The sequence below is a fragment of the Manis javanica genome, chromosome 13 (assembly GCF_040802235.1).
Source record: "Manis javanica isolate MJ-LG chromosome 13, MJ_LKY, whole genome shotgun sequence".
Classification (NCBI taxonomy): Eukaryota; Metazoa; Chordata; class Mammalia; order Pholidota; family Manidae; genus Manis; species Manis javanica.
Window position 1 is genome coordinate 87,709,834 of NC_133168.1, and position 18,186 is coordinate 87,728,019.

General features: G+C 39.3%; 1 protein-coding gene across 1 annotated transcript; it reads right to left on the reverse strand.

Moving 5' to 3' along the window:
• Positions 1-9,038: 9,038 nt before the first annotated feature.
• Positions 9,039-10,022, reverse strand: LOC108394507 (olfactory receptor 7G2-like). Its single transcript, XM_037009079.2, has one exon. The coding sequence runs from the start codon at positions 10,020-10,022 to the stop codon at positions 9,039-9,041; it is 984 nt and encodes a 327-aa protein (XP_036864974.1).
• Between the last annotated feature and the right edge of the window lie 8,164 nt (positions 10,023-18,186).

Consider the following 18,186-nt stretch of genomic DNA (forward strand, 5'->3'; position numbering starts at 1 on the left):
GGGGCTGAGCTGCTCATGCATGTGCCATGTTACTGGGCTGGAGCTGTGGTGGACAGAACTGCCCTCTGCATGGCCTGCTGCAATGGCAGGGACCACTGGTGAGCAGGACCAGCACCTGCTGGGAGGAAGGAGCTCCCAAGTCTGGCTTTTGCATGAAGCTCCTTGGCTGGCCCAAGAGAAGGTTGAGCAGGGTTGAGGTTCTCCCCCTGCATACCTGGGAGTAAAGAATGATTTCACTGTCAGCTGGGAGGACATGCACCACTGCGAGGAGTCTCCAGGCTGTGTTATCAGCAAGGGAGATGGAGCATCTGAAGCTCCTAAGGGCGCCCAACCTGTTGGGCTGAGCATGGGCTGAGGAGGTATTGTCTACCTGATCTTTCTTCCACACAGAGAACATTATGCAATCCATGCCCCTCTGGCACCCCTCTCACTGCTGGGAAGTCTTTCATACTGCCCACTCTTCTGTCCTTCTTGGGAGCAGGTAGAGTGTGTCTGTTCTTCACAGGCAGCTGGGATCTCAGCCTCCCCAAGTGTTCTGCCATCTCTATTGTCCAGCCCCACCAATCACCAGGATACCATGCAATGTGGGCTCATGCTCCCAGAGCAAATCTCCAGGGCCAGGTGTTCAGGGTCCTGGGCTTCTACTCCCTCCCCGCTCCACTCCTCTTCCTCAACTCTGTGGGCCTGGGTGTGGGGAGGGCTTGGGTCCCACAAGATCATGTTTTTGTTACTTTACCCTTTTCTGCAGGGTCCTCTCTTTCCCCCCAGATGTAGGTGGTCAGTTCTGCCGTCTTCAGGTTGATTTCTGGCATACTTGTATTTGCTGTATTTTCATGTTCTATGTGATTTGAGGTGGAGGTTTTTGCATTGCTTTCCTACACTGCCTTCATTTTTTTCCCCCATCCTCATTGTAGGTGTTTTTATTGCAATAAAATATAGGTATATGTGAAGCACTCATGTCACATAGTTGCACAATCTTGATTCTTTTCTTCCCAAGTGAGTCACCACAATAGAACTTTTATTACTGCTAACCCTAAAACTTTTACAATTAATATCCACAAACAATTGCAGTTCTGTATTTTGAATGCTTTATGTACACTGAACGATACTGTATATGTCTTTTATAATTGGCATTCTTGCATGTTCCATTTTTTAAATCAGTGTTTATATATTTAATCCTGCTTCATTAATTTTAATTACCAAAGAGTGATACATTATATTGCTATATGACAATTCATTTCTCCATTCCCTCATTCATGGGTATTATGGTTGGGGCCTTCTACGCTGTGTTTGTGTATGAAGACATATGCAACATAAAGCCTAGGGGGTTACTTCACCATAAAGATGATGCCTCTGGGAAGCAGAACAAGAATTGACAGGGAGACAGGAGACATGCCTGCTGTAAGCTTTTTGTTCTGTTACTTTACTTACCGAAGATGATACAGCAGAATGTCAACATTCATTAATCCTAGAATAAGTTGAAAGGTGGTTCTGTTTTTTATCTATTGTACTATCTCTGCTGCATTTATATAAAATATATGGTAATTTTGTAAAGACAAGCAGTTGTACAAGGAAGGCAGCCAGCTGAGTCTCTGTGTCTCCACTTTCTTCCCAGCGTCCTCTAGCCCAGCTATGGGGATAATAAAAACACCCTTCTGTGCAATGTTGTATCAAAAACAGGCTGGCAAGATAATGAAAACCTCTCCAAAACCCTTCCCTATGACACACAAGAATTGAAGTAGATGTCAGAAACATGTATAATCATGTCTGAACATGCATAAACATGTTTGAACATGTATAGGCTGCCAGATTACTGCTCAGAAGAACACATTCTGCCAGTTTTTAGAGAGATTAGGAGATGAGTAGATCAAGAGCTGGCTGTGTATTCGTGCAAATGCACATAGGAACTTGTTATCAAGGAGAAGACAGTCAGGTTGGAGAGCATGGCACACATGGTTGTGGTCATTTCATGCCTATTGCCTCCTGCTTCCCATAGACGCAATTGTAGTAAAACACCTGTGCTCCTCACCAAAGCCGTAGCTATGGGACTTTGTTACCTGGCTGGTACCAGTTTGGAACAAGCTTTACATGTCACCTGGACATGGAAGACAGATCTGTCCTCAGGAAGGGCAGAGATAGCAAGTGAGACAGGAGGCTCCCAGACAGGAAAGGGCAGCCCAGCATGGAGCACAGCTGTGCGCCTCCTGACTAGGTCAGCGCTGCTCCGGGAGGTTGTCACGGGCTGACTCCTCACAGTCTCTATGCTCTGGGGGGGCTGATATACAGTGCAACTCATTAAAAACTCTTTTAATGTCATTCTGATCCATTAGGCTATGCAAATCCTTAAAGACTAAGAAAATACAAGCATAGAATTCATAGGGCCTGATTCCTGCCCTGGAAAGCCATGTATACACCATGCATCCTCTTCACCTGTTCTGGACCACCTCTGTGTTACATACTTTGCGCACATGTACACATACTCCTTTGTTAATGAATCCAGACCTCTCTTTTAACGTTACAATTAAAAGCACCTGTATGTAATTAATAAAATTAGGAAAACTGATTGCAATTTTACATGTGAAATAATGTTTTTATCACTGTAAAACATTTATAATCATAGATAAAATATTGCAAAATTCAAACACTTAGGGGTATTCCATTTTAAGAGTCACGAATGTGTCCTGTACCTTGATTTCCATTTTGTCTATGTTACATAGCAGAATCTAATCTATTCTCTGTGATCATTTGCAATTGTCATCCATATTCTTCCAGACTTCATATTCTTTCTGGAAGTCTGTCATCCAGACTTCATATTCTTTCTTTAGACTTTTATAACCAATTTCCCCTATTTCCACACAATAAATACAATGTGCATATTTCTTCCCATTGGGGAACATCGGGTTGCATTATGTTTCTTCACTTTTAATTGTCTTTGGATAAAACATCATGTCACCAAAAGGCAGTAGTGTGTAGTTTTGTCCTTTATCTCATGAGATTTCATCAATAATTTAATAGATGTGGGTGATGCTCCATGTTAATATTTATTTTAAAACATTTTTCTTTAAGGACTTCAATACTTTAATGTGTTCATCAGTCTACCTTACATTTTAACTCCCTGTGTATAAACTTTCTTAATCTATATTTTTCCAGATACATTATTTGAAAATAAATTTACAGCAATTTTGCATGGTTATGTCATTTCACCCTATTAATCCCATTCACTTCAAACACATGACTGATTGATTAAAAAATGCAAAGACATAACTGAACTACAAAGAAAAAGTTTTCATGTACCACAAAAAGAACAGAACATAAAGTGGTAGATGGGCTGGAGCCAAGGAGCTCTACGGGTTTGCTTCTATATATAAGAAGACCTTTGTTCTTTCATTTAATGAGGACTAAATGTCCTAGAAAAAGACTAAGGGCTTAAATTAACATCAAGGACAGAAATGGAATGCTTTAACTTGAGAAAAATTGGTGAACATAGAACTACGGTCATGACCAGACACATGACTGTGGGTATAGAATATTTAACATTTAAAATAAACAAACCATTGTGTATATGTACCACCTCTTTGTTATCCATTCATCTACTGATGGACACTTAGGTTGCTTCCATTTCTTGGCTATTGTAAATGGTGCTGCGATAAACAAAGGGGTGCATCTGTCTTCTACAAACTGGGCTGCTGCATTCTTAGGGTAAATTCCTAAAAGTGGAATTCCTGGGTTAAATGGTATTTTTATTTTGAGCTTTTTGAGGAACCTCCATACTGCTTTCCACAGTGGTTGTATTCAGCCATAAGAAGAAAACAAATCCTACCATTTGCAACAACATGGATGGAGCTGGAGGGTATTATGCTCAGTGAAATAAGCCAGGCAGAGAAAGACAAATACCAAACGATTTCACTCATCTGTGGAATATAAGAACAAAGAAAAACTGAAGTTGGAAAACAGCAGCAGAATCACAGAACTCAAGAATGGTCTAACAGTTACCAAAGGGAAAGGGACTGGGGAGGATGGGTGGGAAGGGAGGGTTAAGGTGGGGGGAAGAAAGGGGGTATTACGATTAGCATGTATAATGTGGGGGGGGGTTGGGGAGGGCTGTGCAATGCAGAGAGGACAAGTGGTGATTCTATGGCATCTTGCTACACTGATGGACAGTAACTGTGATGGGGTTTGTGTGGGGGGAACTTGGTGAAGGGGAGACCCTAGTAAACATAATGTTCTTCATGTAATTGTAGATTAATGATAACAAAGTATTAGATGAAATTAAAAAATTCAAAAACAAACAAACAAACAAACAAACAAACAAACAAACAAACCTCCAAGGAAGAACTGAACTAATCTAACAGCTTGATCTGTGGTATTCTCAATGTCACTGAGAAACAAGAGTCAGTAAACTGAATTCAGAAGTAGAGAACTGGGGATTGGTGAGTGTAATTGTGAAGCACTACACAAGGAAGAAAGAACAGCAGCACATTGGTAGAAAAAGAGAGCAGGGAAAAATTTATCATTCACATAAAATCTGCCAGTCAAAAAGCTAACAACTAGCCATAAAAATAATCCTGTAATAGAAAACAAACAAAATGAATAATCAGAACATAAGGAAGCCAGCAAGGGCTGAGACAGATAAGAGATGGGGAAAAATATTAAAGAGAATATCAAAGAGCTAATGTCAGACAGACTGTATCAACATACAATTGATGACAAGGCAGACACAGGGTAGACCACGTGAGGTGGTTTTTGAACAATTCTAAATTTTAGTGGCTCAACCAAGGTGGTTATTGCAGAGATGATAATATTTGGCTGGATTCTGGATGCATTTTGATGATACAAACAACAGGGTTTTCTGGAAGACTGGGCACAGGCTATAAGAGAACAAAGTGAATCAAGGGTGGTGCCCAGTGAGAGAAAACTGATCAGCACCAAAAGATTTGGATTTGCCATCAATGATAATGGGAGAAAGTGTGTGCATATAATATTTGTAGATTAATATCAAGATTTTTGTCATCAAAATGCCTATTAGGCATCTATGTGGGAATGCCAAGTGGACAGTTGAATATAAAACTTCTGGAATTCAATATAGAGGATCTCTATAGAGACTTGAATTTGAGAGTCCTTAATGTGTTGATGGCCTATAAACCATTCAATAGGCTGGATACTATTGCAAAGAAGTGAGGTCAGCTGCAGGACAGGAATGAATGCTGACCCAAGAGTCTCTCCTGAGTTGAGGGCTGGGGACATGAGGAAGATGATCATAAGAGACAGACAAATAGTAGCCAGTGACATGGGAATAATAAATCCATAATAATATGTGATGCTCAAAAATGATAAAGGAATGTATTTTAGTAAGAATAAACTGAATCAGTCATATTTCCCCAGAAGAAATACACATGGCCAAGAGCATATGAAAAGATGCTTCTGCATCACTAGTCATCACGGAAATGCAAATTAAAACCAGAATGAGGTATCATCTCACACCATTCAGCATGGCCACCATCCATAAGACAAGGACTAACAAGTGTTGGCAAGGATGTCGAGGAAAGGGAACCTCCTACACTGTTGGTCGGAATGTAAATTGGTACAGTCACTATGAAAAGCAGTATGGAGGCTCCCCAAGAAATGAGAAATAGAAATACCATACATCCCAGTAATTCTACTTCTATGAATTTACCCAAGAAAACAAAATTTCCAATTTGAAAGGGAACACACATCTCTATGTTTATTACTACATCATTTACAATAGCCAAGATATGGAAGCAACCAAAGTGTCCATCATAGATGAATGGATAAAGAAGACATGATACATATATGCAATGGAATATTATTCAGCCATAAAAAAGAAAACATGCTGCCATTTGAGACAACATGGATGGATTTAGAAGGTATTATGCTAAGTGAAATAAGCCAGGTGGAAAAAGACAAACACCATATGATTTCACTTATTTGGGGAGTCTAAAATCAAAACAAACAATCCCCCTTGCCAAACTGCAGTAGATTCATAGACACTGAGAAGGGATTAGTCATTACCATGGGGCAGGGGGTGAGGTGGGTGGCTGGAGATGGTGAAAGGTATAATGAGGCACAAAAATTCTCAATAGTATTGTTGGTAATAAAAAGTTGGTCACAGGGATGCTAGTATAGCATGGAGACTATAGCCATTGATTCTGTAACATCTTTTTTATGTTGATAGAAAGTCTCTGTATTCATTGGGATGAGGATGTAATAATGCGGGTAACTGTTGAACCACTGTATTTCCTACTTGAAACCAATATAAATGTTTATCAGCTATACTTCAATAAAATATAAATAAATAAACTGAATCGATGTTGCTGTTAAGTCATTTAAGGGAAGGTTTGAGAATTAAACAATGCAGACTTGACAAGGTAGAGAACCCTGATGACCCTTTAAGAACCCATGGGTGGGCCAAATCACTGTCACTCTGGGGAGGTAAGGGGAAAGGCCTCTTATTCTACCACCTTGGCAATATCACTCTCAGAGCAGATGCTAATATATATTCTGTAATGGACTAAGCATGAACAAATTTTTCACTCCCTTTTTAGAATTCCACTACCAATGTTTCCCAATTTCATAATAGCAGCTTCAACATGTACGTCAATATTTTAAGCCTCACAGGATATAGATAAAAATTATGGGTCTTATAGTCAATAATGTTGCAATAAATTGCAAATTATCATGAGTGGTTAACCTGTGGTGTAATGTATCATTGTGATTATAACTGAAATAGGAAATGGGACTTGTTTGTTATCACAATAAATTTAGTTTTAGCTGAATGATTTGATACAATAATTGAGACACAGTATATTGGTGCAGGGTAGCTATCAGATCTATTATTCTGAAAACAACATCCAGAAAAATATCAATGTATAGATGAGCAGTATACTTATTACTGATTGGCATTATAGTGAATGGATGGACATAGTAATAAAATGCTCTTGGACATAAAAACAAATTTGGATATTCCTGTCTCACACCAAACATAAAAATTAATTTCACATAGCTTTATGCCTCAAGTTTAAAAGGTAAACATATCTGTCCCTTAGATTACAGTAAGTAGGGATTTCAACATCTAGTCCTATGATCAGGGAAAATATGGACAAATTACACTATTTCAAAATTCAGCACAATTATGCATCACAAACATTGGAGATAAAGCACATGAAAAGAGCAACTCCACTAAAAAATAGATTTTTAATGCATAAACTCATAAAGGATGGCTATACCAATAGAATAAGGAGCTCATGGATTAATAAAAAAATGATAAACATCTCAATGGAAACATGACAGATACAGATTTCAGTGGAAATACCATAAAACATGGATTTCACACAAGGAGGTAAATAAAAGGCCAATAGTATGTGAAAATGCTTACACTCATAATAAGAGAAATGTAAATTAATTAAATGATAATTTACAGCCCTTTTTCAAACTGACTGAAAATGTTTTGGTGATGATGTAGAATAGCAGGACCGTGCAATGTGTCGGTAAATTGGTCCAACTGCTCAGGAAAACTCTTTGTAACTACAGAGGAGGAAAGATACTTCACAAAAACCAGTAATTCCACTCCAACTATAAAACCATCTCTGATTTATCCCAGGAGATATAGAAGAGAATATTCAAACAGCTTTACTCATAATAGGAGAAAAATATTTGCCCAAAATTTCATCAACATCAAAAAACCTATCTTTTTTATTGTAACCCTAAGTCATATAGAGAACACTGAAAACAAACAAATAGCTGCCAAACCCCACAAACCGATTGAACCTCAGAAGTGAAATGAAGAGAGTAACAACCAAGAGATATTCATTCATTAAGTTGAAACTCTAACAAAGTCAAAAAGAAGCGAAACTTTGTAATACATTGTATACATGTACATGCGGAAGCAATAAAAAGCTGCATGAAGTTATAAAAATGACATTTTTGTAGGGTAAAATGTACAATACTGGCAATTAAGTATTGGCTGCATGAACCCAATTTCTGTGTGTGGTTACATTGCTCCCACTTTCTCTTTGTGTCTTTTCCTTATCTATCTGTATGATATGGATACATGTGATTACATGTATTTCCATTCCTCTAGATAATCCAGCTGAAGGTCCTTCACTGTAAAGACTTTTTTCCTGGTGACTCTGTGGCATCTTGCTGCGCTGATGGACAGTGCCTGCACTGGGGTCAGGTGGGGACTTGATAATATGGGTAAATGTAGTAACCACATTGTTTTTTCATGTGAAACCTTCATAAGAGTGTATATCAATGATACCTTAATTAAACAATAAATATTTTTTAAAAAAGACTTTTATTCTGAATAAGTACCATTGATTCTATTATCATACAAGTTAATATTTATATGATATCTTGGTAAGGGGAGAATTCGGATGTGGCTATATATTCAGAAGACCACACCATTCTACATATGACTTCTTTTGACTCTATGGAAAGGTCTAGTATCAACTGACCAAGGGAAGGACAGATTTCTGTTTCTTACCATGTGTCCAAGAATGACACCTGTATCTGCTTCCCGCTGATGAATTTCAAATATCTCACAATCATTTCAAACCACTGAGAGAATCTAATTATGTTGATTTTATAGTTAATGTAAATGAATGTGCTGGATGCCAAGGTTGCCTCAGAAGAGTATGTTTACCAATGACTCCTCTCACTGAGTATGAGATTGGGGACTGAAAGGACCAGACAAAAGGTAGTTTCTGGAAATGACCACAGACTTGCTTTAATCCTACCCTATCCACATTGTGCAATGCTCCTTGTTTGGAGAGTAAAGTACAAAAGAAAAAGAAACCCACTAAAACTGGAACCCCTGACTGAGCATTGCTCATATGGACTCTGAGAAAAGAAACTGAGTTGAGAGAACTGAAATCATTCTCAAACACCAATTAGCTGGACAAAAAGCATGACTGTGTGTCAACCCCACATTGAAATGCACTTGGTCATTATGTCATTTAATCATTTTAGAGACACATGGTAGTGGAAGAAACAGGCATCTGACTCATACAAAAATCCTGTCATTTTGACTCATTCAATAAAAACAAGTCTAAAGCAGTTGACATCGTTGAAAACAGAGGTATCCTACTGATTATTTTTCTCAAGGCCCCCTTTATGTCCCTGTTCCTCAGGCTGTAGATGAAGGGGTTCATCATTTGTGGAACCACGATGTACATCACTGAAGTCACTGCAGCCTTCCTGGAAGAGTCAGTAACTGCAGAGCTAATGTACACCCCTAAACCTGTCCCATAGAACAAGGAAACAACTGAGAGGTGAGACCCACACGTGGAAAAAGCTTTAAGCTTTCCCTCCACCGAGGGTATTCTCAAAACAGAAGAGACAATTTGAGTATAAGACAAAATGATCCCAGAGACAGGAATACCTCCAAATACACCAGCCACAATATATATCAGGATGTTATTGATGAGGGTGTCAGAGCAGGCCAGCTTGATGACCTGAGCAAGTTCACAGAAGAAGTGGGGGATTTCCCTGTTTGTGCAGAAGGACAGTCGCAGCGCCATCAGACTGTGGAGCAGGGTATCCATGATGCTGAGGAGCAGACAGAGCAGAATCAGCAGGACACAGAGCCGGGGGGTTATGATGACCGTGTACCTCAGTGGATGGCAGATGGCCACATAGCGGTCATAGGCCATTACTGCAAGGAGGGAGCTTTCAAAACTAATAAAAACAAGGACAAAGCAGATCTGGGCGATGCAGCCTGTATAACTGATGTGCTGATTCTGTGCCTGGATGTTCACCAGCATCTTGGGGATGGTGGTTGTGCTTAAAGAGATGTCAGCCAGGGACAGGTGGGAGAGGAAGAAGTACATGGGTGTGTGGAGGTGGGGGTCAGAGCTGACGGCCAGGATGATGAGCAGGTTCCCCAGGATGGTGACCAGGTACACAGACAGGAACAGCCCAAAGAGGAGGGGCTGCAGTTCTGGCTCCTGTGTCAATCCCAGGAGGAGGAATTCGGAAATATCTGTGTGATTTCTGGGGTCCATGAAGTTAATGAACCTATAGAAAATATTGGGTGACAAGAAAATAAAACATATGGTCCGTGGACCAGCCACAGCACCTGGGTACTTGTTAGAAATGCCAATCCTCAGGTCCGTTTCCTTCTTACTGATGACACGTTCCAGGGCTGGTGCCTAGCAACATGTTTTTACAATCCCTGCAGATAACGCTGACCTGTACATTAACGACTGAGGACTGTTACCCTAGAAACACGCTCATGCACCCCATGAACCCCAGGTAATACAAAAATCTTTTCCTCTCCTTTTATCTCTCTCTATCCCACTTCCCTCCCTCCTTCTCTACCCTCTTCTTCCTTGATCAACCCAAATTTTATTGAGAATGACTGACACACTGCAGTAAGTCCTGAGATCAGAATAAAGACCACATGGGTTTATTCCCTCACAATATTCCACACTTCCAGGCAATCAGAAAGATGAGAATGAAATTACAGAATCTGTCTCATCTTCAGGATCATCTTCTCTTAATGTGAGAGACATTATATGAGAAAAACAAAACCCAGCTGCATGGGGAAGGATGAAATGCATAGGATACTGAATAGACAGATACGAATAATGACAACGTGTGCTGGATACACAGACGTGTAAGGGAGCACCAGTGCCACACATCCAAACAGGCATGTCCTGTGCACCCGAGGTTCTCCGACTCCTCTGGAGAGAAGTGGCCGTCAGAGGACTGGTCAGTTGGTATAATATATAGACTCAGACACTGTGAATTTAATCCAGGCTCCTGCACTTGCCGTGTGAGCTGGGAAAACTTTTTAACTGCTGAGAAAGAAGCCCAGCGTTCTTGTTGGGATATTGGGAATTCTCATAATGATGAGGAATGAGTAGGTTAGACCCACCAGCACACGGGACCTCAGGCAGGATCTACATTTCCAGTTGTGACATTTTTTTTCTGCCATGAACCACAGCACCTGGTCTGTTCCACTCCTAAGATGGACCGGTGTGGGGTATGGTCCCACTGAGGAAAGAAGAACAAGGAGAGGACATGCCTAGGGTGATACGTGCACATTTCAGGATGGGCTGATGTGCTGAAAGTCCCTCCAGGAAACTTGGTCATGTACAGGGAAAGAAAGGAAATACCAACATATCAATTTGGCATGGACATAAAGCCATGAAAATGAATTAAATAGTAAAATAAACTTGATACGCGAATCAATGAAAACTTACAGGACAAAAAATTGGTATAAATTCTATGGCATGCAAACATATTAAATACGCTTAAAAGGACATTGGTATGTTTCTATGAGGGATTATTCAAACATTAGGAAGTACAGAGAATGGTGGCGAACGACTGCGTACCCTCCTGCCAACATTAGCTATTTCACACTCCTCCCCGTCCTTCCTAGAGGCATTTTTATTGCAGGAAACAAGAGGTACATCTGAAGCCCCACATCAAGGTTTGTACAATTTGGGTTCCTTTCCTTCCCAGCAGAAAACGTTGTACTAGCTTGAGATCCATTATCCACCTGCACTTTTTCTTACATGAGGTACTATTCCTGCAAAACCAGCTGCATCATTCTTGCTTTTTAAAGAGATGCACACACACAGTGTTATGTTCTGTGTGTTTACAATTGGCTTTTCTGCTAAACATGTTTACTGATGCTCAGCTTTCCTCATTCATTTGAACTCCCATGGAGTGTTATGCATTGTACATACCAACTCAAGACTCCATTTCCCAGCTGATAGATGTTACGATATTGTCATTGGAAAAATTAATATGTACGTTAAATATATATGTATCACAGTAGTAAGCATTTACTAATGTATATAATTATTACATCATTATATTGTCCATCTGAAACCAATGTAATACTGTATATCAACTATATTTTAATTTAACAAATATATGTTTAAACACCCAATATGATCGCATGCTGGGGAGCACTGTCACAATGGTGCTGCCTCTGTGGAGGGAGTCAGGAATGAAGGGGAAGTAAAAAAATAGGCATCAAGCTGATATAGTAAAATGTCAATGTTTGCTAATTCAGGAAAGGGGTTAATGGTGACATTTCCAATTGATTATGCTGTCTTATAATACAGAATATTTGCTCATTTTAGAAAGAGGGACAAGTAGACAAAGGAGGCAGCCTGCTCTGTGGGTTTGGGTCTGCATTTCCTCCTCCTCAGTCCTCACAGTCAGGCAGCCAACATGACACCAAAGCTCTTCTATGGGTGCACGTATGTGGCTTCAGGTGAAGCTGATCCCTGTAGGGAGGGGCACTCCCAGCAGCTTGTCTTGATGCGTGTCTCCTAAATGCTGACCTCATGTCAGAGCATTGTCTAGTGGACATTATATTACCTGGTTGGCATCACTGCAGGATGATGCTTGATATGTTTCCTGAAAACTGAACAATGGAGACAGAAGGTCTGCTTCTTTGAAGGGCAGACAGACACAGTGAAATCCCAGGCTTCTGGTCAGCAGGGACCACGGCAGGGAGGTGGCTCAGTTGTTGCTTCCTGGCTGGGCAGGGCTGTTGACTAAGGTGGTCACAGACACACTATTTGCAGTCTCTGCATCCTTGGGGGCTCAACATCCAAAGCTCCTCATTAAACAGACTTTCATTATTATTCAGGTCCCAGGACAGTGTGCAAACCCTTAAAGACCAAGACTCTAGAAGGAAGGCATCTGGGATGGCTGCTTCCCTGTGCTGTGAGGCCAGGTGTTTACCATCCTTTTCTCTCTCTGCATTGCACACACCTTGCACGTGTGCAAACATCAGCTTTCTCTATTTGGACCCAGTCTGCATGTTTTCAGTAGAAGCTATGACATCCAATCCTATTAGTGATATCAGGAAACCAGTTCTAAATTATATGTTTTAGATGTTAACCCCTGATCAGATAAGTCAATTACAAATATTTTCTCCCATACCGTAGAAGGCATTTTGTATTGCTGATGGTGTCCTTTGCTGAACAGAAGCTTTTTCGTTTGATGTAGTTCTGTTTGTCATTTTTTATTTTGTTTGCTGAACAGAAGCTTTTTAGTTTGATGTAGTCCTGTTTGTCATTTTTTATTTTGTTTCCCTTGCCCGAGGAGATGTGTTCAGGAAACAGTTTCTCATGTTTATATTCAAGAGATTTTTGCCTATGTTTTCTTCTAAGAGTTTTATGGTATCATGACTTACATTCAGGTCTTTGATTCACTTTGAGTTTACTTTTATGTATGGAGTTAGGCAATAATCCAGTTTCATTCTCTTACATGTAGTTTTCCAGGTACTAGTTGTTGAAGAGAGTGTCTTCTGCATTGCATATTCATGGCTTCTTCATTGAATATTAATTGGCTATATATGTTGCATTCTGTTTCCACCTTTAGTTCTGTTAGTACTTGTTTTACATATCTAGGTGCTTCTATATTGGGAACATAGATATTTATAGTGGTTATGGCCAAATAGAGAAAGCTGATGTTTGCACATGTGCAAGCTGTGTGCAGTGCAGAGAGAGAAAAGGATGGTAAACACCTGGCCTCACAGCACAGGGAAGCAGCCGTCCCAAATGCCTAGTGGACATTATATCATTATACAATGTCCTTCTTTGTCTCTTGTGACTTTCTTTGTTTTGAAATCTATGCCTGATACAAGTACTGATACTCCTGCTTTTTCCTCCTATTATTCGCAGGAAATATCTTTTTCCATCCCTTCACTTTTAGTCTGTGTATGTCTTTGGGTCTGAAATGAGTCTCTTGTAGGCAGCATATAGATGGGTCTTGTTTTTTTTTATCCATTCAGTGACTCTGTGTCTTTTGATTGGTGCATTCAGACCATTTTCATTTAGGGTGATTATCAATAGGTATGTACTTACTGCCATTGCAGGCTTTGGATTCATGGTTACCAAAGGGCCAAAGCTTCCTGACTGTCTTACAGGCCATCTTAAATTGCTAATTACTTTATTCTTTTTGAAAAGGTACCTTTTCCCCTCCCATTTCTCCTCCCCCTCACATTATATATACGGAATCATATTCTTCACTCTGTGTATCCCTTGACTAACTTTGTGAGTAGTCGATCTAATTTTGTATTTCTTTAGTAATTAATTGGTCTACTACCTTTACTGTGGGGTTATGTTCTCTGGTGGCAGCTATTTATCCTTAGGAGCACTTTCACCTAGAGCAGTCCCTGTAAGATACCCTATAGAGATGGTTTGTTGGTGGTGAATTCCCTCCACTTTTGCTTATCTGGAAATTGTTTAATCCCTCCTTCAAATTTAAATGATAATTTTGCTGGATAAAGTATTCTTGGTTTGAGACCCTTCCATTTCCTTGCGTTAAGTATATCCTGCCACTCCCTTCTGGCCTGTAAGGTTTCTGCTGAGAAGTCTGCTGATAGCCTGATGGGGTTTCCTTTATAAGTGTTCTTTTTCCTCTCTCTGTCTTCTCTCAGTATGGAAGTTCCTCAAAAAACTCAAAATAGAAATACCATTTGACCCAGGAATTGCACTCCTAGGAATTTACTCTAAGAATGCAGCAGTCTAGTTTGAAAAAGACATATGCACCCCTTTGTTTGTCACAGCACTATTTACAATAGCCAAGAAATGGAAGCAACCTAAGTGTCCATGAGTAGACGAATGGATAAAGAAGATGTGGTACATATACACAATGGAATATTTTTTAGCCAAAAGAAGTAAAAAAATCCTACCATTTGCAACAACATGGATGGAGCTGGAGGGTATTATGCTCAGTGAAATAAACCAAGTGGAGAAAGCCAAGTATCAAATGATTTCACTCATCTGTGGAGTATAAGAAGAAAGAAAAAGCTGAAGGAACAAAATAGCAGACTCACAGAACTGAAGAAAGGACTAATAGTTACCATAGGGAAAGGAATTGGGGAGGAAGGGAGGGATAAGGAGGGAAAAGAGGCATTATGATTAGCACACATAATGTAGGGGGGCACGGGGAGGGCTGTACAACACAGAGAAGACAAATAGTGACTCTATAGCATCTTACTGCACTGATGGACAGTGACTGTAATGGGGTATGTTGGGGGGACTTGATAATGGGGGGAATCTAGTAACCACAGTGTTGCTCATGTAATTGTACATTAATGATACCAAAAAAAGTGAAAAAAAATATGCCAACAAATTGGACAACCTAGAAGAAATGGACTATTTTCTAGAAAAATACAGTCTTCCAAGGCTGATCCAGGAAGAAACAGAAAATCTGAACAGACAAATTACCAGCAATGAAGTTTAATTGGTAATCAAAACACTACTGAAAAATAAAATTCCCACACGAGATGGCTTCACTGATGAATTTTATCAAACATTTAAGAAGAGTCCTCCTACTTAAAGTGCTCCAAAAAGTAGAAGAGGGAATACTTCCAAACTCTTTCTGTGAGGCCAGCATCACTCTCATATGAAAACCAGAGAAAGACACCACAATAAAAGAAAATTACAAGCAAATATCTGTAATGAACACAGATGCAAAAATACCAGGCAAAATATTAGCAAACCAAATCCAAAAAACACATCAAAAAGATCATCTATCATAACCAAGTGGGATTTATTCCAGGGATACAAGGATGGTACAATATTTGTAAATCAATCAAAATCATACACCACATCAACAAACAGAAGGACAAAAATCACATGATCACCTCAATAAATGCTGAAAAAGCATTGGAAAAATTTCAACATCCATTCATGATAAAAACTGTCAACAAAATGGGTACAGAGGTAAGTACCTCAGCATGATAAAGGCCATGTATGACAAGCCCACAGCCAACATCATATGTAACAGTGAGAAGCTGAAAGCTTTTCCTGTAAGACTGGGGAACAAGACAAGGATGCCCACGCTCAATAGTTTTATTCAATACAATAATGAAGGTTCTAGCCAGGCAATCAGACAACACCAAGAAATAAAAGGCATCCAAATTGGCAAGGAAGAAGTTAAACTGACACTGTTTGCAAAGGACATGTTATTTATTATATATAGAAGCCTCAAAGACTCCACCAAAGAACTATCAGAACTAATAACTTAATTCAGCAAAGTTGCAGGATACAAAATTAATACACAGAAATCTGTTGCTTTCCTATATACTAATCATGAACTAGCAGAAAGAGAAATCAGGTAAACAACTCCATTTACACTTGCATCAAAAAGAATAAAATACCTAGTTATAAACCTAATAAAGGAAGTGAAAAACCTATACTCTGAAAACTACAAGACACTAATGAGAGAAATTAGATACCAGTAAATGGAAACACATCCCATGCTCATGGATAGGAAGAAGTAATATTGTCATAATGGCCATCCTGCCTAAAGCAATCTACAGATTCAATGCAATCCCTATCAAAATACCAACAGCATTTGTCAACGAACTAGAGCAAATAGTTCTAAAATTCATATGGAAGTACAAAGGACCCCGAATAGCCAAAGCAATCCTGAGAAGGAAGCATAAAGCTGGGGGGATTACACTCCCCGACTTCAAGCTCTACAACAAAACCACAGTAATCAAGACAATTTAGTACTGGCACAAGAACAGACCCACAGATCAATGTAACGAATAGAGGAACCAGATATAAACCCACACATATATGTTCAAATAATATTCAATAAAGGATCCATGAATATAAAATGGGGAAAAGACAGCCTCTTCAAATAACTGGTGCTGGGAAAATGGGACAACTACATGTACGAGAATGAACTGGATCACTGTATAACCCCATACACAAAAATAAAGTAGAAATGGATCAAAGACCCAAATGCATGTCTTGGTACCATAAAACTCTTAGAGGAAAACCCAGGCAAAAACTATATTCTCTTGAATATAAACATGTGCAAGATTTTCCTGAACACATCTCCTCAGACAAGTGATACAAAATCAAAATTGAACAAGTGGGACTACATCAAACTGAAAAGCTTCTGTACAGCAAAGGACACCATCAGAAGAACAAAAAGGCACCCTACAGTATGGGAGAATATATTCACAAATAACTTACCAATAAGGGGTTAGTATCCAAAATACATAAAGAATTCAAATGCCTCAACACCCAAAAAACAAATAACCTGATTAAAAAATGGGCAGAGGTTCTGAACTGCCACTTCTCCAAAGAAGAAATTTGGATGGTCAACCGGCCCACTAAAAGATGCTCCATATCGTTAATCATCAGGGAAATGCAAATTAATTCCACCTCACATCAGTTAGGATGGCCAACATTCAAAAGACAAGTAACAACAAATACTGGTGAGGATGCAGAGAAAGCGGAACCCTCCTGCACTGTTGGTGGAATGTAAATTGATACAACCATTGTGAAAAGCAGTATGGAGATTCCTCAAAAAACTAAAAACAGAAATTCCATTTGACCCAGGAATTTCAGTCCTAGGAATTGACCAGAAGAAAACAAGATCCCTTATTTGAAAAGACATATGGAGCACCGTGTTCATTGCTGCACTATTTACAATAGCCAAGATATGGAATCAACCTAAGTGTCCATCAATAGATGACTGGATAATGAAGATGCGGTACATAGACAAAATGTAATATCATTGAGCATATAAAGAAAAGAAATCCTGCCATTTGCAGCAACATGGTTGGAGCTACAGGGTATTATATTTAGTGAAATTAGCCAGGCAAAGAAAGATAAATACCAAATTATTTCACTCATTTGTAGAGTGTAAAAACAAAAGAAAAACTGAAGGAACAGAATAGCAGTAGCCTCACAGACACTGAGAAGTGATTAATGGCAGGGTGATTGGGGATGGAGAAGTGGATTAAGGGACACTATAATTCACAGGCACAATGTAAGTAGGTCATGGGGAAGGCAGTACAGCATGGAAAATACAATGAATGACTCTATAACATCTTACTATGCTGACAGTGATCGTATAGAGGCGATGAGGACATGATAATATGGGTGAAATGTTAAAACCCCTGTGTTGTTTGTATGAAACCATCATAAGGTTGTATATCAATGATACTTTAATAATTTTGTTTAAAAAAAGAGAACAGTTTGTAATAATGAATAAAATGGAGTAACATATTCAATTAGGAATTAAGGTTGAGATCTCTTTCATTCCACTGACAGTATGGATTAACCAGCATACAAGTGCTTTGCCTGTGAAATCATAATTTCTCATTACTATATTAAATTGAAGTGTGAAAATTTTAACTCATGGTCTCATACAGGGAAAAAAATGTAC